The 22,609-nt window shown below is 33.7% G+C and overlaps 1 protein-coding gene across 8 annotated transcripts in view; it reads right to left on the bottom strand.

Moving 5' to 3' along the window:
• DCAF6 (DDB1 and CUL4 associated factor 6) overlaps positions 1-22,609 on the bottom strand; it is a 119,221-nt gene that overhangs the window by 80,807 nt on the left and 15,805 nt on the right. For all 8 annotated transcript variants that reach the window (XM_064477959.1, XM_031435829.2, XM_031435828.2 and 5 more), the window contains exons 2-3: positions 20,025-20,086; positions 8,581-8,673 (exon numbers count right to left, since the gene is read on the bottom strand). In XM_064477959.1, coding sequence (XP_064334029.1) covers positions 8,581-8,673; positions 20,025-20,086 — 155 coding nt within the window. The remainder of the gene's footprint in view (positions 1-8,580; positions 8,674-20,024; positions 20,087-22,609) is intronic.

The following is a 22,609-nucleotide window of genomic DNA, read 5'->3' as shown; positions in this document are numbered from 1 at the left end:
CAATAAGAATAGTGCCTTGACAATTAAATATGCATATTTCCACCTATTTGGTGTATCTGCCTCATAAACTCTCAGTAAATGTGAAAAAACTATCTTGACTGAATTTTGAAACTGTTTACTAGATTATTATTATTTCTTTTCAAGGTGAAGAAATAAAAATAAACTGAAATTAAATGAATCATATTTATATAATAAATTAAAGTTATAAATTAAATATAATTAAAATTTTAAATTAATTAATAAAGTAATAAAATGGTACAGATGAGGATATGTTATAGCAGGCAGATAGCTAGATATAAGCAGAGGAAGAGGGATGTAGACCAAATGGCAGGAACTGGGAGGAAAGGAGGGGCTCAGGCCAAATGCAGGAAACCATACATCATGTAAGCACCAGAGGTCCCTGGGCAGAGAAAGAAAAGCTGGAACCTCTGGGCTGGTAAGTGGTCATGCCTTTTGGGGTGATGAGTAGCCTAGAGGCCAACAAAGAAAGGTGGGAAAAGGCAGGAATCTCTAGTGTCCGATGTAACCTTTTGCTCATTATGCCCTCATTACAGTAAAATTAGCCTGGCCGATGAGAAGTAACCAACATGCACCGATGCCAGGACACTTCCAATCCAGACTAAATAAGCACAAAAATCGCTCCTCCCTTTGGGAAGGTGGAGTTGGGATAAATATCAGGGAATACAACCCCAAACTCTTCCCTCCCCAATGAATATTCCACCCATTCATTTTTACACTCTATGTAATCAACTTGCCAAAAAATACTCAGGGCAGCTGCTCACCTGAGCCTGCTTGCTCTCCCCTTGACAGTGTACTATCTCTTAATAAATCCTCATTTTACTTTCTTAACCTCTGTGTCTTGTCTCTGAATTCTTTCTGGGATGGGACAAGAATCTGGACACCAGTTACATCTATCCAGCAACAGATACACCAGAAGTCTTTACATCTAATTACTTAATAATTTAAAAAACCAGAATTCCTGTGATAGAAATAAAGTTTAAAATAAACATTTTAATATTTGTAACATATATTGCAGTTAAGGACCAAATCCCCCAATAGTGCTTAAAAATTGAGAGGGGAAAGAAACAACCTGATTTTTTTTAAATGGGCAAAAGATTTGAAAAGATAGTCCACAGATATACAAATGGCCCTTAAAAATGTGAAAAAGCATCCAACTTTATTCATAAAGGAAATGTAAATTGAAACTATATTGAGGTACTACTAATTCTCACTTTTCAGATTGGCAAAAAGAACCTCAAAACCTTGATAAATACAAGTGAGCCCATGGAGAAATGGGCTCTTTAAACAATTCTGGTGGGAGTGTTAAATGGTGCAAGACCCAATGGAGAGGAATTTAGTAATACCTCACAAAACCACATATGGGTTAACCTTTTGACCAGACAAATCTATTTCTAGGAATTTACCCTGAAGGAATTTACCCTCCAACAATACCAAATAAAAAAGGGGGGGCACAGTTATTTACCAAGTTATTTATAATAGCAAAACACAAGAGACTGGTTGAATAAATGATGGTACACCCCCACAATGTATATACAATGGGAATTTAATGCAATGGAGATATCTGGTGTGCTTTTTTTAAATGTGCTAAAAAAAAAAAAAAGAAAAAAGAAAGGAATATGTCAAAACATAAACACAAAGTTGCTTTAGTTGACTTTAAATGTCTCACTGAGGAAATGAGCATCCAAATGGGCAATTCGAGCATCCAAAAGAGTATTAGTGATAGATTATAATATACTGAATAAAAATAAAAACCTATAATCTCATAGTAACTTTTTCAAAAAGGTAGTAAATACAAAGAAAATGCTCTTACAGAATAATGACAATTAAATGTAAAATGACGGAATCAAAAATCACTACTTGTAACCATTTTATAACAACTAATTAAGGCAAGAATCAATAAATACTGAAACCACTGTATGAAATACTGTTATGGGAGAGAATATTAGCACAGTCTTAAGACACTACTCCACAGACAGCTTATTAATCACAAAGGGTCAATGTACCCACAGAATGGAAAGACCAAGCTTAACATCACCAACTGGGAGACAAGGTAGTATCATGTCCCACAACGTCACCTGCGGAAAATTCTTAGCAAAACTGTTTAATTTTAAGCTACTCGTGAACAATCAGACAAATCCCAATGGAGGGACATTCTATAAAACAGCTGGACTAATAAGTCAATACAACAATAAAGCAACTAATATATCAATTCATGAAAGACCAAAAAGCTAGGTGAACCGTTCTAAAAGAGACTAAGGAAATATGACAACTAAATGAAATGTGTGCTGCTTGATTGAAAGAGGCATGGCAGTGATAAAGAACATTATTGAAACAAATGGGAAAATCTGAAAAAGGACTATACATGTACATACACACATGTATTATGTATGTGTGTATATAAAAAATATACGGTGGACAAAGAATGTCACTTCTCATATAAGTAAACAAAAGATGTTGCAGCCAACAGCTACTGCAGCAACCCTCAACGGTGCACCCTAAGGGGAACTCAGAATGGAGATAAACAGGCTTCCTGCCATCAAGTCATCAGCCTCTGCAGCCATCCTGAATGGTGCTCCCTGAGGGGATTCAGGATAGAGAAAAACAGGATACTGGCCCTGGATAGCTAAGGGGCATACCAAGGGAACAATTTCAATAAGCCCAGATTCTTGCATCTTTCCATAGACAGAAAAGGGCTAAATTCATTAACTTGAGATGTCTGGGGAGTTAACATACGACAATCAAGGCTGAAAGAGATTCTCAACAGGCTGAAAGAATGGACTGAAATTAATGAGATAAAATCCTGTAGGGATAATCAGCAGTAATCTTTTGATGTTCCAAGTACCTGGGTTTTGTTTTGTGGTTTGTTTGTTTTTTGTTTTTTTTTTTTTTTTTTGCAAAAACTCCTTTATATCCTGGCTTCTCCTCTACCTCTTTATAACAGTCCCTTAGAGCTATCAGAGAGATGGTCTCCTGGACTTAAGTCCTCAGCATGTCCACCGAATAAAACATAATTCTCAACTTTTAAGTTGTGTAGTTTTTTCAGTCAACAATACAAAATCATATTATCATATTATATACCTATATATGATAATAGCATACAGCTGATTCTCGTTACTTGTGGTAGTTCTGTTCTATGAAGTCACCACAAACACTGAATTAGTCACCATTGAAAAAGTGCTGAATCACTGCTCCTAGGGCAATGTAGGGTTATGTTCCTGTGAGCCTCTGGTCACAACATTTTCATAAACCAATCTTTGTTTTACATGTTTCTGTTTAAAGAAACCTTATTTAATCAACAGCACTGTTAACTCATGCTTAAATGAAGCTTATCTAACATATTTTCTCCATAAAGCACATCCCAGTCTTCTTGTCCTTGGAAACCCCAGATAGTACTTCAGCATGAAACCTGGGGGTCACTTTAATGAAATCACCAAAAAAAAAAGCATTAAAATGCAAAAAGTGTGGCACTAAATATATCACAAAAAGGGTACAGTATGGTTATAGTAGGCAATCTGAAACAAGAAGTCTGAGTGTCACTTTGATCTGAGCTAGGAATGTGAGAATCAATACATGTGTTCTGCAACTCAAATTTTTTGCCACACTGCACATGTATGTACGTGGCCATAAATAATCAGGAAAGCAGAAGTATTGATTTTGGGGGTTAAAAATAAATTTAATGAACAGGTGAATTTCCAAATATAGAATCTGTAAGAAATGAGAATCAACTCTATTGTAAATACTACATTTCTTGAGCATGGTAACTGCATTATAATTATGTGGGATAATGTTCTCTTATTCTTAGTAGAGAGACGTCAAATTATTTATGAATGAAGCGCATGATGCCTCCAACTTACTTTAAAATGATTTTTTTTGAAATCTCTGGATGTTCATTGCACTTTTTTTCAACTATTTCATAAGTTTTTAAACTTTAAAACAAATTTAATGAAATACATTTCAACTTTATTTTGGGTTTGGTTTTAAGCGAGCATTATACTGTATAACACTAACTGTAAATTCAAAACTGAGAGTACTACACCAAATCAGAACGTAAATCTGGTGTAAATATTGGCAGCTATTTATCTTGACCACCTTAAGTATTTAAGTTACCTCTTTTTATCTAAGACCTAGGTTACAAGGTTATGAACAAAATAAGGATTTGTTAAAAACTATAAACTACTCCACTGTAAATCTTATAAATGCATATATAATTGAGGTCACATTTAAAAACTGGAAAGTCTCTGCACCTACATCAAGAAAGTCAAGGGAGAATAAAAATTGATAAGTGTTTTAAAATTTTTCATTCCCCTCTCCAAGTATAAGACCCTGAGATCTGGCAGATTAAGGTACAAGAAATAACATAGGAAATAATTAATGTAAAGCCTTTAAACAAGATAGAATCATCCTCTTTAACTCTGCTAGATATTCAGCATGATTTACCAAGTAGCTAACTATATATAAGTCATTACATACAAAGTATGTATTGGTTTCTTAGTCTGATAGGCCTTTGAGTTTGCTTTAGTCGCACTCAGGAGATATTATTCTCAACAATTTGTGATTTATCTCCATTCAACAGGTACGTGCATAGCTTCAGAAACGAAAGCAGGAACCTCACTCAATACACTAATATATGTATTGGTATATTACATATTACTCAAAAACTGAAAAGAATTTATTAATCAGAGTAACTACTTTATTAAGGTAATTAGTAAATAACTAAAGTCCTTTCCCTCTGAACGAATCTCTTGATTTCAGATGTCCCTCTCCAAACACACTCCCTTTCTAGTGTTCCCCACCCCAATGACATCAATATCCACCCACGCTGTTTATCAAGTCAAAAACTACAGAATCATCCTTCATTTTTCTCTCTCTCATTCACTACATAAAATCTAGCAACAAGTCCACATCCAAGATACATTCCAAATTACTTCTTACCACTTTTAATGCCATTATCTTTGCATAAACCATCATCCCTTCCCACCTAGATTACATCAATGGCCTTTTATCGCCTACTTCTTCTGATCGGATTCAAACTCTACTCTTCAAACAGCAGCCAGAGCTACCTTTAAAAAGGCAAATCATATCACTTGCATGGTTAAAACACTCCAATGGTTGGCTATTCCAATTACACTAAAATGTAAACTCCTTAATATAGCCTATCAAATCCACTATCTATCCCCTGCACATCATGTTAACTTCATTTTGTACCACTCTTTCCTTAATTTATTAGTAGATAATTGTTGGAAGAACCAGTACTCAAATATATACACTCAGTAATTTCAACAGAGGTCAGAATTTGTTTTTAATTACAGAAATAAATCTATACAACCAATACAGATATGCATACTACTGGAGGTATATAAGGTTGATTTTTTTTAAATAATGTACACTTGCAAAAAGCTGTAATTTTTGATAGCTGGATTTATTGTCTACTTGTGCTTTCCTTGGGTCAATACTTACTTATTCAGAAAACATCTAAGAAGAACGGCCTAAAGAAGCAAAAGTTGGCAGAGTAACTCACTGCTAACTTCAACTAGTAATAAATGTGAAAGTGAACTAGTTGTAACATTTATCACTTTGCTAATCACCAGGTTACTTTGACTAATCTAGCTGACCAAGCAGGTATCTTTTTCCTCCTGCATCATGTTATATACAACACTTCCAAAACTTCAAGCTTAGTCCAAGAGTATCCAGATAGAAGATACTGGTTCTTTAGTTTCTTGATAAAACTCACCACTCTCCAAACCCAATCCATACCCCTGTCTAAGGCATTGGAAACAGAAACTCTTTGCCTTTCTTTTACTAGTATTTATTGGGCACCTATGACATGACAGGAAATATTACTAAGTGTTGAGGAAACAAAAAGGAAAAAGAAATGGTTACTGTCCCCAAGCCTAATGATGAGCAACAGGCAAACAAACATAATATAATGTAATAACTGAATTATCCACAAAATACGAGAACACAGAGGAAGGAGTGCCTACATCTGCTTAGGGAACTAGGAATGTATTGTATGTAAGAGCTGAGGCTTGAAGGATGAAATTAAACTTGCCAAGTAGGTAGGAGGTGCACAGGAAAGCAGAGCATCCCATGAAGAGAGAAGAGTACCAGCAAAGCACAGAAGAAAGAAACAAAAACAATTTACGCTCTGAGAACTACAGGTAGCTGGATGAAGCCCAATCAAGAAAAACTTTACATACACTATACACTCAAGATTTCTTTTACAGAAGATGTCCCAAGGCTTCTTGAGGGCTAACTTCCTTCTATTTCATCTATACCTTGAGGAGGAGGCCCTTTGGGGGTCATAGCATATTGTGTAAAGTCTCTCATAGGAATCCACACCTTATCTGGATACTGAATTTTGTTTCTGTTTACCTTGATCTTCAAGGCCATCAAACTAAAGTTTATATATGCTAAGACTAACAAATATCTTTAGGAAAAAAGAGGCTTTCATGCTTACTTCTCTGGATTCACCTTTTCCCTTCCATTTTCGCCTGATAATTCCTTACTATCAAGATAGTTATCTTTTACTTTTAGGATAATTTTTTAAAAATATTTAATGAAGCATTTTTTAGTTGTTTTTAGTGGGAGGATTGGTCCAAATAAACTAGCCTGTAATTTTTTTTTTTTTTTCTTTTTTAGGAGGTGCTGGAGATTGAACCCCTGACCTCTTGGGTGCCACGCAAGCGCTCCACCACTTGAGCTACACCCTTTCCCCACTAGCTTGTAATGTTTGGAAAAAGAAACTGATCTTTTTTATATATTTGAGATCTGTGACATATACAAATAAGACAGAATGCCATTAATAAGAAACACTGCCAACCACTAAAACCTATTTTAAAAAAAAGTTTCCAAACTTTTATATACAATAAATTAATTTTCCCATGAACTCATAGGATCTAAAATAGAGTAAACCTATAAAAACAGGTAATATCTGACTCAAGATCAAAAAACTTTATTTTCCTATGTAATGAATCATCAATGTTTTAAAACAAAAAATATTCCTATATGACAGCAATTTTGGATCTATTAAAACCACTATGTGGAAGTATAAAGCCTTGTTCTACTTAAAATCTTTTAAAGTATTATTTGACTAATCATTTCTCAAACTGGAAATGAGGAAGAGCAAGCCCTTGGGCTACTTCCACCAAATGCCTACTGACGGTTGAATGGACAAACCAAATGCGGTATATACATACAATGGAATATTTGTCAGCCTTAAAAAGGAACTAAATTCTGACACATGCTGCACATGAATGAATCTTAAGGACATTAAGCTAAGTAAAATAGGCCATTCACGAAAGGACAGATACTGTATAAACACTTATATGAGGTACCTAGAGTAGACAAATCCATACAGACAGAAAGCAGAATGAAGGCTGTCAGGGGCTGGAGGAAGGAAGGATGAGGAACTACTGTTTACTGGGTACAGAGTTTCAGTTTTGCAAGATAAGACGTCTTGTAGCTGGATGGTGGTGATAGTATCACAACAATATGAATATACTTAATGTCACTAACTGAACTCTTAAAAATGGTTAATTGCTTTATTTTATGTTATGTATATTTTGCCACAATTTTTTAAAAAAAGAGTGAAGCTCTGCATCTTTTCAAAAACAAACAAAAAAATTATTCTATTGGTATCTAGATGAGTGATTTAAATACTATAAGCATTAAAATTCTGATAGTGATGATCGAAAAGCATTCCACATATACATTATTCCAGGAAATGTTCTCTATTTTAAGAAGAAGGTTGTCTGAGTAGTTGCAGAGCTAAGACAAGCAGGATTTGGAAATACCAAGTTTCCCTCTACTAAGTCAGAACAATTAAGCAAAGTTATCTCTGGAATAAAACTAGAGCCTGTCCTTTAATCAAGGATAGCCTTGATACAAACTTCTAATTAGGCTGAAGAACCACAAACATTTATTTAAATATCTTAACTGTTTAAATGTGGAAAAATTAAAAAATGCGTGAATTCTGTAAGATTTCTAATACTACACATGTCATTGGTCTGCCAATCTACCATGTTCTCACTCATATAAAAATAACTGTATACATACTCTTATACATAAAGTCAGAATAAGAGCCAACAAAAATCTGAACATAATCCTGATTAAAACTCAATATATCTCAGTTTACTGAACTGGATGTTATGAAGCATTTCCTTAGAACCTAGCCAGTGTTTGTAAACTGATAAAATCCAGTTTCTTAAACTGCTTGGATGAAGATTAGATTCTGTGAGCATAAAAGAAAAAAAATCATAGTCTTTTTCCCCGTAAAGAATGGTTTCTTGAGATAATGCCAATTGTTTTGGTAATTTTATCCATGTGGGTAGAATGAAGTATATTCAAATTTTCTAGAATCAAAAGGCTGAATGAAATCTTAATGTTCTCCTAAAGAAACTAAGGAATCTGCATGTGATAATTTCCAAATTATATAACAAACTTTAGCAAATTAAGGATATTCTTTACAAACGCTCACTCTATGGGCATTTACTATTTCTTAATTTCTAGCTTCTTGACTTTTTTCTCTCATTAAGTTACAGATTTTTAAAACCACTTTACCTTTCTGCTGTAAGGATTACTAATTACTAACTTGGTGTCATCTGAGCCAGATAAAATATATTCTCCAGTCTCATTCCAACAGATTGTATTAACCTAAAAAGAAAGCAGAAAAGAAATTTAAGCAAACTGAAAATAAAAACAAGTATGCCATCTTCTAACTGATGGTTCAAAATTTACATCACTAATGAGGTTATTTCTATGGTAAATCATATTTACCACTTTACTTACTGAAAATAAATACTGAGTGCCATTTAGCAAACACAATGTTGTGAAATGTATGAGTCTTTAAGCTCTGTTTAAATTTATTTTAATTAGTCCACTTTATATCCAGAAACATACACCAAGTTACCCAAAAAGGAACTATTAGAAAAACTCACTACAGAGCTATAGCAATCAAGGCTGTGTGGTACTGTCATGATCATAGACATATAAATCAGTGGAATGGAATTGAGTCCAGAAAGAAACCCTTATATTTATGGTCAGGTAATTTTTGAAAAGGGGTCCAAGACATCATCATTCAATGGAGAAAGAATAATCTTTCCAAGAAATCTTTTCCAGACAACTGGATATACAAAAGCAAAAGAATGACTTTGGACCCCTACTTCACACATGTACAAAAATTAACTGAAAATGATCAAAGATCTCAATGTAACAGCAAAAACCCTAAAAACTCTTTGAAGGAAACATCAGTGTCACTCTTCATGAAAACTAAAACCACAATGAATTACCACTTCACATCCATTAAAATGGCTATAATTTTAAAAAAACAGAATGTAACAAAAGTTAGAGAGAATGTCAAGAAACTGGAACCTTGAAACACTGCTGATAGGAATGCAACATAATACAGTTATTTCTAAAACAGTTTAGCAGTACCTCAAAACTTGAAAAAGTTATCCTATGAGCCAATAATTCCACAAGATATATACTCAAGAGAATCAAAAACATGTCACAGAAAAACTTGTACACAAAAGTCCACAGCAGCATTAGTGATAGTAGCCAAAAACGGAAGCAACCCAAATATTTACCAACTAATGAATAAATAAAACGTGACTAATCCATTCACTCATAACAAAATATCCACACAATGAAGTATTATTTAGCCAGAAAACAAAATAATACATGCTGCAACATGGATGAATCTTAAAAACATTATGCTAAGTGAAAGAAGCCAGTCTGAAGGGCCACATACTATATGATAAATTTACATAAAAAGTCCAGAATAAGCTTATCTATGGAGACAGAAAGCAGATTAGTGACTGCCAACAGCTAAGTGGAGGGGTAATGGGAGCACCTGATAATTAGCATGGACTTTCTTTTTTGGATGATCAAAATATACTGAAATTAGATAGTGGTGAAAGCTATACAACTTTATGAATACAGTAAAAAAAAAAAAGCACTCAATCGCACACTTAAAATAGGTGAATTTTATGGAATGTGAACTACATCTAAATTGTTTAAAAAATAGAATTACTGACTTTCACTTTCAGTTAAGATGGAGTAACATGGACCAGATTTACATCCAAAGCAACCAAGAAGTATCAGAATATACATCCTTTTTAAGTAAACATGAAATAATTATCAATATAGAAGACACATATTTGTGGGCCATTAAACAAATCTCAATATACTTAAAAGATTACAAAATATGTTCCCTGTCCAAAATGTAATTTTAAAAAAAGAAATTAAATTATAAATCAGTAACACAAAGAAATATTTAAAAACTACAAAACAATACATGGTCAAAGAAGAAATTACAAAATAAATTACAAAGTATTTTGAACTGAATGAAAGTAAAAGCACAACATTTCTCAATTTATGGGCTGCAGCTAACACAGTACTTGGAAGGAAATTTATAACACAAAAACACCTATATTAAAAAAGAAAGATCTTATAAGTCACTTCAGCTTCCACTTAAAAAGCTATGAAGGGATGACCAATGAAATCAAAAGTCAAAAGAAGACTGGAAATAATGAATATAAACGCAGAAATCAACGTTAATAGAAAATAGGAAAACACAGAAAATTAATGAAACCAGAAGCTAGTGCTTTGAGAAGACAAAATTAATGAACCTCTAGCCAGATTAAACAAGAATAAAAGGGGAAGGGGAGCATATTACCAGCAACAGGAATCAGAGAGGTGATATCATTAACTACTCACTCTACAAATATTTAAACATATAAAGAAATACTGTGTATGACTTTATCCAATAAATTCAACAATTAAAGAGCTGACAAAATCCTTGAAACACACATACTAAACAAAATTTACTCTGTATATAGTCTATTTTTATTAAGGAATTGTAGTTAGAAGTTTCAACAAAGAAAACTCCAGGCCCAGATTGTTTCCCTAGTGAATTTTGCCAAACATTTAAAAAAATAAATAATGAAAATTATGTACCAAGTCTTTAAGAAAATAAAAAAGACAACATAGTTCACAACTCATATGAGAAAACTATGGACTAGTATCCTTAACATACACACAAAAATTCTCAAACAAAATTTTCATAGATTGAATAAAACAAAATACGAGTTTTATCTCTGGAATGCAAGAATGGTTTGACACTCAAATATTAATTAACGTAATTCATGATATTAACAAACAAAAAAACAAAATCATACGATCATTGCAATAAATGCAGAAGAGACATTTGGAAAAAATCCAACAATAATTCATAATAGCTCTCAGCAAAGTAGAAAGGAACTTTTTCAACCTGACAGTGAATATCTATGAAAAACCCACAGCTACCATCATATTTAATAATAAGAGATTGGATGCCTTCCCTCTAAGATCAGAACAAGACAAGGCTGTCTGTTCTCATCACTTTTGTTCAACACTGTCTATAGTACTAGACATTGTAACAAGGCAAGAAAAAGAAATAAAAGGAGTCCAGACAGGATAAGAAGTAAAACCATCTTTATTCTCAGATCACATGATTTTTTATGTAGAATATCCTATAGAATCTTAAAAAAAAGGGGGAGGGCTAGAACTAACGAATGAGTTTAGGAAGTTTGAGGGCTACAGATGAATACCATATTCCCTCAGTATCCGTGAGGATTAATTCCAGGACCACTAGTGGATACCAAAATCTGAAGAATGACCACATCAGGTCTAAAGGAAAAAATATATATAGTAGCAGCAAACTGCAACATCCTACTTTAAACAATGGATATATTATTATCCATTGCTTATAATGAAATAAATAAGGAAACATTAGACTTGAACTACACTGTAGGTCAAATGAATTTAACAAATATACATGGAATATTCCGTCCAATGGCAGCAGAACAGACATTCTCAAGTGCACATGGAACATTCTCCCGAATAAATCATGTTAGACCACAAAACAAGTATCAGCAAACTTTAAAAGAATTAAATCATACCAAGTATCTTTTCTCAACACAGTGGTGTGAAAATAGAAATCAGCAGGAGGAAAACAGGAAATTTCACCAACATGTGGAAATTAAATAACACACTCCAGGACAACCAGAGAGTCAAAGAAAAAAAAATTTAAAAACATCTTGAGACAAGTGAAAGTGAAAACAAAATATATGGGATGCAGCAAAAGCAGGTATAAGTGGGAAGTTTATAGCAATAAATGCCTTATCAAGAAAAACAAAAATAGGAGTTGCGTATAGCTCAGTGGGTAGAGTACTTGCCTAGCATTCATGAGGTCCTGGGTTCAAGCCCCAGAACCGTCATTAAAACACATAAATAAACCTAACTACTGCCTCTTCCCCTCAAAAAAAATCTTTTTAAAGAAAACAAAGAAAGAAAGATCTCAAAAGAACAACACAACTTCACACATTAAGGAACTAAAAAAGAAAACCAAACTAAGCTCAAAGTTAGCAGAAGGAAGGAGATAAGAAAGAACTGAAATGACATAGAGAATAGGAAAACAACAGAAAAGATCAATGAAGCTAAGAGTTGGTTTGGGGGATTTTTTGAAAAGACAAACAAAACTGACAAACCTTTAGCTAGACTTAATAAGGAAAAAAGAAAAGACTCAAATTAAATTATAAGTGAAAGAGAAGACATTACAACTGATAGTAAAGAAATACAAAGAATCATAAGAGACTACTATGAACAATTATACACAACAAATTAGAAGAAATAGATAAAATTCCTAGAAACATAACCTACCAAGACTGAATCATGAAAAACAGAAAACCTGAATAGACCAGTAACAGGTAGATATTGAATCAGTAATCAAAATCCCCCAACCACAATCAATTAATCAATCAAATAAAATACATAAATTATTAATATCAATCCTTCTCAAACTCTTTCAAAAAACTGAAGAGACAAGAACACTCCCAAACTCACTTTCTGAGGCAAGTTTTACTCTGATACCCAGGCTAGATAAGGATTCTACAAAAAAAAGAACTACAGCCCAACATTCCTGATGAATTCAGAGGCAAAAATTCTCAGCAAAATACTACCAAATCTAAATCAAAAGCACATTAAAAGGCTCATACATCATAACCAAGTGGGATTTAATTCCTGGGATGCAAGGATGGGTCAATATAAACAAATTAATAAATGTAATACACTACATTAACAGAATGAAAAATCATATGATCATTTCAATAGATCAGAAGTAGCTTTTGACAAAATTCAATTATCTTTCATGATAAAGATTCTCAACAAATTAGGTACAGAAGGAACACACTTCAATATAATAAAGGCTCATATGACAAACCCACAGCTGACATACTCAACAGTGAAAGATTGAAAGATTCTCCTCTAAGATCAGGAAAAAGACAAGGATGCCCACTCTCATCACTTTTATTCAACACAGTGCTATAAGTACCAGCCAGAAAAATCAGACAGGAAAAAGAAAGGCATCCAAATTGGAAATGAAGAAGTAAAACTGTCTACATTTGCAGATAACCCGATCTTATATACAGAAAATCCCAAAGACTCCAGCAAAAAAATTGTTAGCATTAATAAATGGATTCAGTAGTTTCAAGATATAAAATCAACAAACAAAAAACAGTCACACTTCTATACACTAACAATGAATTATCTGAGAAAGAAATAAAGAAAATAATTCCATTTACAATAGCATCAAAAACAATAAAATACTTAGGAATAAATTTAACCAAGGAGGTGTAAGATCTATGCACTGGAATCTATACAATAAAGATGAGAAACACTGAAGACACAAATAAATGGAAAGATATACATGTTCATGTATCAGAAGAGTTAATATTAAAATGGCCATACTACCCAAAAGCCACCTATAGATTCAAAGCAATCCCTATCAAAATTCCAGTAACATTTATCACAGAAAAAAGAAAAAAATCATAAAATTTGCATGGAATCACAAAGACCCAAAACAGCCACATCAATCTTGAAAAAGAAAAACAAAGCTGAAGGCATCAAATTTCTTTACTTCAAACTATACTACAAAGCTACGTTAATGAAAACAGTATGGTATTGGCTTAAAAAGAGACACCTAGATCAACGAAACAGAACAGAGAGCCTAGAAAATAACCCATGTATATATGGTCAATTAATTTACAACAAAGGAGCAGAGTCCTCAATGGGGGAAAGAACAGTCTCTTCAATAAACAGTGGGAAAACTGGAAGTTCACATGCAAAAGAAACAAAATTAATGCAAAATAGATTAATGTAAGACCTGAAGCAGTAAAACTCCTAGAAAAAACCATATTAAAAAAGCTCCTTGACCTTGACCTCAGCAATGATTTTTTGGACACAACGCCAAAAGCACAAGCAACAAAAGCAAAAATCAACAAGTGATACTACATCAAATGCAAAAGCTCTGTACAGCAAAAGAACAAAATTAAGAGGCAATCTATAAAGAGAAGAAAAATATATGCAAACCATATATTTGAAAAAGGGTTAATATCCAAAATATATAAGACACTCATACAATTCAAAAATAAAGAATTGAATAATCCGAATAAAAAATGGGCAAAGGACCTGAAGAGACATTTTTCCAAAGACATATAAATGGCCAAAAAGTACATGAAAAGGTGCTCAGTATCACTAATCATCAGGAAAATACAAATCAAAACCACAATAGGATATCATCTCATGTTTATCAGAATGGTTATTGTCAAAAATACAAGGTATAATGTTTGCTGGTAAGGATGTGGAGAAAAGTAACCCTTGTGCACTGTTGTTGGGAATGGAAATTAGTACAGTTAACTATGGGAAACATTATGAAAGGGTTCCTCAACAAATTTAAACTAGAACTACCATATGATCCAGCTATCCCATTCCTCGGTATGTATCTGAAGGAAATGAAATCCTATCTTGAAAAGATATCTGTAGCACTCCACGTTCACTGCCATCATTATTTACAACAGCCAAGACATGAAAAGAACCTACGTGTTTGTCAGTGGATGAACGAATAAAGAAAATGTGATATATTTACATACACACACAACGGAGCATTATTCAGCCATAAAAAAATGAAGGAAATCCAGCTATTTGAATAACATGGATGAACCCTAAGGGCCAGATAAAAAATGACAAACACTGTATGATATCACTTACACATGGGATCTAAAACTGCCCAACTGATAGAAACAAAGAGTAGATTGGTTGTTGCCAGAGGTTGGAAGATAGAAGAAACGAGATTTTGTTAAAAAAGTACAGACTTCCAGTTATAAGATGAGTAAATTCTGGCATCTAATGTACAGCATGGTGGTTACAGTTAACAGTGTGCTGTAAACTTGAAAGATGCTGAAAGAGTAAATCTTAAATATTCTCAACACTATCACAGCAAAAAAATGGCAATTATGTGACGTGATAAATGTGTCAACTAATCTTACTGTGGCAATCATTTTGCAATACATATGTGTATTAAACAGTCACAATTTACACATTAAACTTAAACACTGATAAACATAAATTATATCTTAACAAAGATAGGAAAAAATACAGAAGAATACCCATGAAACTAAAATAAGTGGTTATGTGTATCAGGGAGCAGAAAGAAATGAGGTAGACAGGAAAAGGATTTATAGACAGGAAATTTATTATATAATTTATTTTTGTACCATGAGAAGGCATTACGTATTTAAGAACTTAAATGCAAAATAAAAATAAGATCAAAATTTTTAAAAAATCGTATGAAAGCAGAAAAGATATCTGTAAGCTTGTTCGAAAAGTTTACTTTCCACTCATCCTTAGGAAAATATTTAAGAATATAATCAGTAAAACCTGAAAGTAAATTCAAAAATGGGAAGACAGAAAATGCACAGCTTATAAAAACTTGAGAATACCATAAAGGCAATTGTGCATTATGAGAGATCCATGTGAAATCAATACTAGAAAATTCCTCTTTGGGTAGGGATAAAGATTTGGCCTTAGGTCCTTAAAGAAGAACATAAAACCTAACACATGCTTTGCCTCTTCAATAAACACTTCATAGGTACCAAATATGTGCTAGGCACTCCTCTTGACGCTGAAAGAAAATAAATTTATGAAGAGTATTTTTTGGGTCCAGAGTGCTGGGGTAGAGGGAGGCAGGTGTGCAGACTATGAACAAATAAGTAAATGTATATAACTATACACACTAGTGAGACGCACTATGGGAAGAAAACAAAAGAAAGAAAAAGATACTGATCAGGAACGGGGAGCTATCGGGGTGGACAGGGAAAGTGTCTCTGAAAGGTAACACTCAGAGCTAAATGAAATGAGGAGGTAAGTTCACAAGATGGGGGAAGAAAGTTCTAAGCAGAATACAAAGTATATGTCCGAGGTGTACTGGGCGTATTTAAAGGAACAGCAAAAAGGTGAGTGTGACTGAAACAAATATGTGTAACGGAGAACACAGTAAGGAGTGAAATGGAGCAGAAAGCTAGTGTCAAATCTGTAGGGCCTCAGAAGCAACAAAGCCTTTTTTCTTTACTGTAAGGAAGCTGGAAACCCACTAGAGAGTTCTGAGCAGCTGAGCGTGCTCATCTATAACACAGATGATATATTACATAATTTTCTTCATGAATTTTCTTTCTACCCTCTCCTTGTCGTGAAGGAAGAGTCTAACAAAAGCTAAGAAAAGTACCTATGTACAAATAAGACTTACTAACATTGTTTGCTGAATTTTCACTCTTAGAATTAATACATAGACAAATTTCGGAAGATAACAATGGCTACAGAATATGAGGTAAATGCAATCGATGCTGACAATATAAAAGCACATGCAGCTGAAAGAGGCGTGAAACAGAAAGAGACAAGACGGTGGAAGGGAGGGTGAAAGCATTAAATGTCACTATTTTACAAATGACGATTCAAGAAATACTGCCTACAAATGACAGAAAAACAAAAAGATCTTTGTGTTTTGAAGTTAAAGTGATAACTGAAGAGACTGAAAACAGTAACAAAATTTCTGAGAAGCCAAAAATCTTAGAAAGTTATATAAATTAGTTAAATCCTCTTCTATCATAGCAGGAAATCAGTAGACAATGTCCAAAACTGACAGTTCAAGAAAGACCAGTATATGAATATCACATAGAAATATGAAAAAAAAAACCCAGAAAATCTGAAATAAAGAACAATTAAAAGAAGGTGCTTAGGAAAATACGAAAGGAATAGGGAATGCAGGCCTTGTCTGTTACTTTTTGTCATGATCCATTTTTAACCATGAACATATATTATTGTTATCCTTTTCCCTCAGGAATAGTTTAAGTTTTAAAATAAATAACATATACTTAAACTGTATTTACAGCATAATTGTAATTCCATAATGTGGACAGGAAAAAGGTAAGTTTGGGGGATAGGACTATAAACACTTTTTCCCTCTTTACTTGAGTTTTAAATGTTGGATTCCTTAAAGCTAAGGCCTAGATGCTCATTTCACTTTACAGTTTCTTTCTGTGTGCTCTTTCTAGTCTCGTATTTTCAATTAGCAGCTATAGCAGTGTTTTTCAAAGTATGATCCACGGGTCACCTAGATCAAAATCACCTGAAGTGTTTATTAGAATACAGATTTCATTGGCCTTCAACTGCAGAGATTTTTTTTTTGTCTTGGTATCTTAATTTCTTTAAAAGAAAAAAAAAATGTTTAAAACTAGAGTTGAGATAACCTTCTTCTAATGAAACAGGGTACCCCAATGTAACAGGAATAATGTATCTTTATAAGTGTAAATGAATACACTTTGATTTTCAGTAATTACTAGCCTTGTCCATTGTCTCAAAAACCAGCCTAGCAAACACAACATTGTAAACCCATCATACTTTCATAAAAATAAAAAAAAAAAGCCTAGGAATCTCAGACCATAGGGCTTGTTTCATAAAAATGTTTCTCAATTCTTCTGCCTTTGTCAATCATACTCTAAATCTTACAATTTAAGGGGGGAAAAGGAGGAAATAATATAAAAGAACTAATATGACCTGATCGATATGCACAATCTAGGATCTGTGTGTTCAATGAATTAGTGGAATAATTAGGAGACTTAAGTAGAATAAAGTGAAATAAAGGAGACCAAGTAAGAGGACACTGCAGTAGCCCAGGCAAGCTTAAATTAGGTCACAGCACAAAGATAGAAGTGGATGGACTCCAGATGTATTCTGGAGGTCGAATTTATTAGTGAACAGACTGGATGAAGAAGTTGAGGGTAAGAGGGATATCAAACATGAAAATTTTCAGCTTATATAATAGACAGCTGGATGAATGATGTGCCATTTATTGAAATGTAGAAGGTTACAGATTTAGGGGAGAAAATCAAGTATTTGGTTAAGCCACCTGAATCCTGTGATCAATAACCAAAAGTAGGACAATCAAATACTGTGTGCCTCTTTAGGCTATAAAATATGAAGCACACAGTCTCACCTGTAAACATTCCTGCCACAGAATTTGAATCTGAATCTAATCAAACCTCTAGAAGTAACTTCCACGAAAAGGAAACACAGAGGATATAGAACCAAGTTAAATGCCATCACAAGAAAATAAACCACTATCTACCATGTGGGACAATATAAAGGAAAACTGACTCAGTTTCTGTAACAAGTCAATGGCAGGGACAAAAAAGGGGAAGACTGCTCTAGATTAATTGAGATTTAAGAGGTACAGCAGTCAAGGTATGGACTTTGTTTGGATCCTCTTTTGAACAAACAGCTACAAAAAGACATTTTTAAAGAATGAGGGCAATTTGATTATGGACTGTGTCTTAGATGATACTAAAAATATACTGCCAATCTTGTTAAATTATACAATGACATTTTGATTACAAAAGAAAATGTCCACTGCTTTTAGGTTATACATAGGGGTGAAATGGTATCGTATCTGGGATTTGCTTTAAAATACCTCGGAAAGGAGGGGGAAAAGAAGGAAATTGAAATGGAAAAAGAAAATGTGCCAAAATCTTGATAATTGCTAAATCCAAGTGCTCAGTATATATAAAAAGCATGCTTGAAGTTTTCATAACAAAAATTAAAAAGAAAAAAGGTTCTATTTTGGCCCCTATTAAATTTGGGGTGCTATTTGACACACAACTGGGAATGTTAAAGTAGAGAGTTAGATATATGAATCTGGAGTTCTGGGAAGAAGTGGGAAGTTGGAAGGCATGGTGTTTTTGGCCATGGGACCAAACAGAATCACTCAGAAAAGTAAACAGAAAATAGGGGAGGAGGAGCCAGGACAGAGTGTTGGTATATCCAACATTTGAGGAGGAGCCAGCTGAGAGATGAATACCCAACGAGTCAGTGAGATAGAAAGAAAATCAAGAGTATGGCATTACCAAAAAACAAGAGAAAAAATATTTCAAAAAAGATGTGTTCAACCAATGTCTAAAGTTTCTGAGAAGTGATCCTACCTTTGGAGATAGGAGCACTAGTGACCTTCACAAAAGCAGTATCAGTAACGTGAAAGAGATGGAAGTCTTTTGATATCAGAAAACTCATCATTCTTTAGAAAAACTCCCATATACTTTCCTAAATTCAAAATATACTTTTATGTTTTAATGTAAAATTTTATTCCCCAATTTTATTATAGTTAGTCACAATCTCTTCTGGGAGTATTGGGGCATTTCCTCAAACATCTCCACGCTTAGTATTGAAGTCCTTCATAGTTAAAGACACATGCACCCCAATGTTCATAGCAGCACTATTTACAATAGCCAATACAAGGAAGCAACCTAAATATCCATCGACAGATGACTGGATAAAGAAGTTGTGATACATTTATACAATGGAATACTACTCAGCCATAAAAAAGAATGAAATAATGTGATTTGCAAATGTTAACCATTATATATAAAAATAGATAAACAAATTTCTTCTGTATAGCACAGGGAACTATATTCAATATCTTGTAATAACCTTTAGTAAAAAAGAATATAAAAACAAATACATATATGTATTATATATATATGCATGACTGGGGCATTATGCTGTATATCAGAAATTGACTCACTGTAACCAACTATACTTCAAATAAAGTCTTCCATAGTTGAGAATTAACTGTTACTTACACAGCCATCATGCACATTCAGGGTTGCTTCAAGTTTTAATCTTTGGATAAATTCTCTTCTTCCTGTTTAAAAAGAAAGAATGAACTAATAAATCATACAAGTTATTGCTTAGGAAAGTGTAATATTTTAAGAGTTTAGGAATTGGCATGAGGTAGATTCAAGCTCTAATTTCAACACCTTCATTTACAAGCTGAGTGACAATGGGCAAATTAACCTCCTTAGCCCTGGTTTCCTCACTACAGTATCTACCTACCTCATGTGATTATTGTAAGGATTAAGTGATTCAAGAACAGAAAGGACTTAGCATAGTATCTGGACCACAGTAAACACTCATATGTTCCCTTCAATTTATCTATTCATTCAACAAATATATTGCATACTAACTGCATTCCAGGTGGTGTTCTAAGAGCTAGGCATACAATGATAAAACAAAACAGAAAAAGATCCCTGCCTCTAGGTTAATGAAAGACAATAAACAATATGTAACTGTGAAAGTGCTATATAGAAAGATAAAGCAAAGAGGAGGATAAGAGAAGACTGGAGGTGGGGGATAGAGTTTTCAATTTTAAACAGGGTGGCAAACAGTGTTTTTATAAGATGCCACCTATTTTTAAACACATCTCAATTTCAGAAATGTTAAAATATTTGAAAGTTCATTTCACAATGATGAAATTTGGCAGCAAAAAAATAAAATCAGCCTAAATGTCTATCAATAGCAGAAGTTACAACACTTCAAAAATAGAATAAATTCCTTCTTTGAAAAAGAGGAATGTTTCCCTTTAAGAAATGAATCATCTTTACCAAAAATGGAACAAAAAGCTTTGTTTATTCAGAAGCTGTAATGAAAGAAAGCTGAATATATGACAAAGAATGATAATTAGCTAAGTCATCAGGCTGATGAGATCTCAGAATTAAATGTGACTATGCTCTCTGTATACTGTCATAAGGGACAGATTTTTCTGTTCTGCATTCAAAGTGAAGACCAAGATATTCTTGAAATTGTTTCCTTTGTCCTTACTTATAACTGGTGAGAAGGCTAGATGAAGGATGAACATATGGTTTAAAGACTCTGTGTGTGTGTGTGTGTGTGTGTGTGTGTGTGTGTGTCAGGACTGGGGGTGGGGAGGTAAGTGCAGAAGAGTGGGGGCTCTATGGTTTCTAAACTTATTAGAATAAAACAACCTACAGAAATTCAGCAAAGCAGTTTCATGAACTAGGTTGTACTTATATAATTAACTTCTCAAATCCGGTTTTCAGTTTTAAAAAGATGCTAACTGTGGTAAATAGATAAAATGTTAAAAAAAAAAATCTTCCTGTTGGCTAACAGCAGGCTTGGTAATCCTACTGAGTTAGAAATTAAGAGTTAAGAAATAAAGTATTAAAATTAATAACGTGACAGATATTTAAATTCTTTAAAATGTTAAAAAAAAAAGTACTAAAAACTTTTTTTTCCAAATTTTTAAAATCTGGTTTTGAAAACATGGCTCTAGCCATTTCCATCTAAAGAAAATGGTGATGGGACACAAGAGGATAGAACACAAAGTGAGTTCTTCAAGCAAGAACTCATATATGAACTTGTACATAAAAGCATGCACTGAGACATGACAGACACGTTACAGCTCCTGAATGGTATTTCTGTATGTGACTTAGAAGATCAAAAAGATTGCATTGTCCACATGTCCCATAAAATGTGCTTATAGAACAAACTAGTGTAAACTTCCTCTACCCTTCTAGGAATTAAATGTACTACACCAAGAAATAGAAGCTGAAAGCTAGCATAAAAGAAGAACTGTAAGTTAAAAAAAAATTGATCCCTCTCAAATTAAAATAAAAATAAACTCATACCTATTATCAACAACTGTGAAGAATCTGGACTATTTCCAAGCTAACAAGTTACCTGCCACCATTTCATGGATGCTGGCAGAAGACACAAGACTCCCAAGTCAGAGGCAAAGGATTTTTCTACAGAATAAGCTTCAGGTTCACACTGGTTCCCCTTGTCCCCCAGTTCCCATAGGGCAACACACAGGGGCCTGGGTGAATACTGCACAGGCAGAGGGTTTGAATCACAGCTGGGAAACCCTGAATTGAAGGAACCCAAATCTTTAATCAGGCAAACCTGCCTAACCTTTGTCCCAAAGGAAGACATTATTATTCTGGACAATAAATGAAGCTGCCCTCTGCTCCAGAGGGAGATACTACAGCTCTCAAGGTGCTTCCCTAAATAAATATCCTTGAAAAGATTGTCCAGAACAAAGCAGCCAGTGCCTCTGCTCACAAGATGTGAAGAAATGCAAAAGAGCCATAGAGAATTTTCTCCCAGCAAGCACACACTTGTCATGGATGAATTTACCTATCATTGCAGCTTCCTACTCACATCTTCCTTGCAGCCTAAGCTGCCTCATATAATTCCATCTCTACTTTTACATTGTATTCTATATTAATAGATTGTTCAGTTGCGTGAAGAGGAACATTCTTTTGTTCAGCCAAGTATCCTAAGTGCCCAGAACAGTGCCTAGAACGAAGTAGGTATCCAATACACATTTGCTGAATTAGTGAATAAATGAATAGGATCATAATATTGA

This window comes from Camelus dromedarius, chromosome 23 (genome assembly GCF_036321535.1).
Source record: "Camelus dromedarius isolate mCamDro1 chromosome 23, mCamDro1.pat, whole genome shotgun sequence".
NCBI classification, from domain to species: domain Eukaryota; kingdom Metazoa; phylum Chordata; class Mammalia; order Artiodactyla; family Camelidae; genus Camelus; species Camelus dromedarius.
Note: the sequence above shows the minus strand (reverse complement) of the source record. Positions and strands in the feature narration are given on the sequence as shown.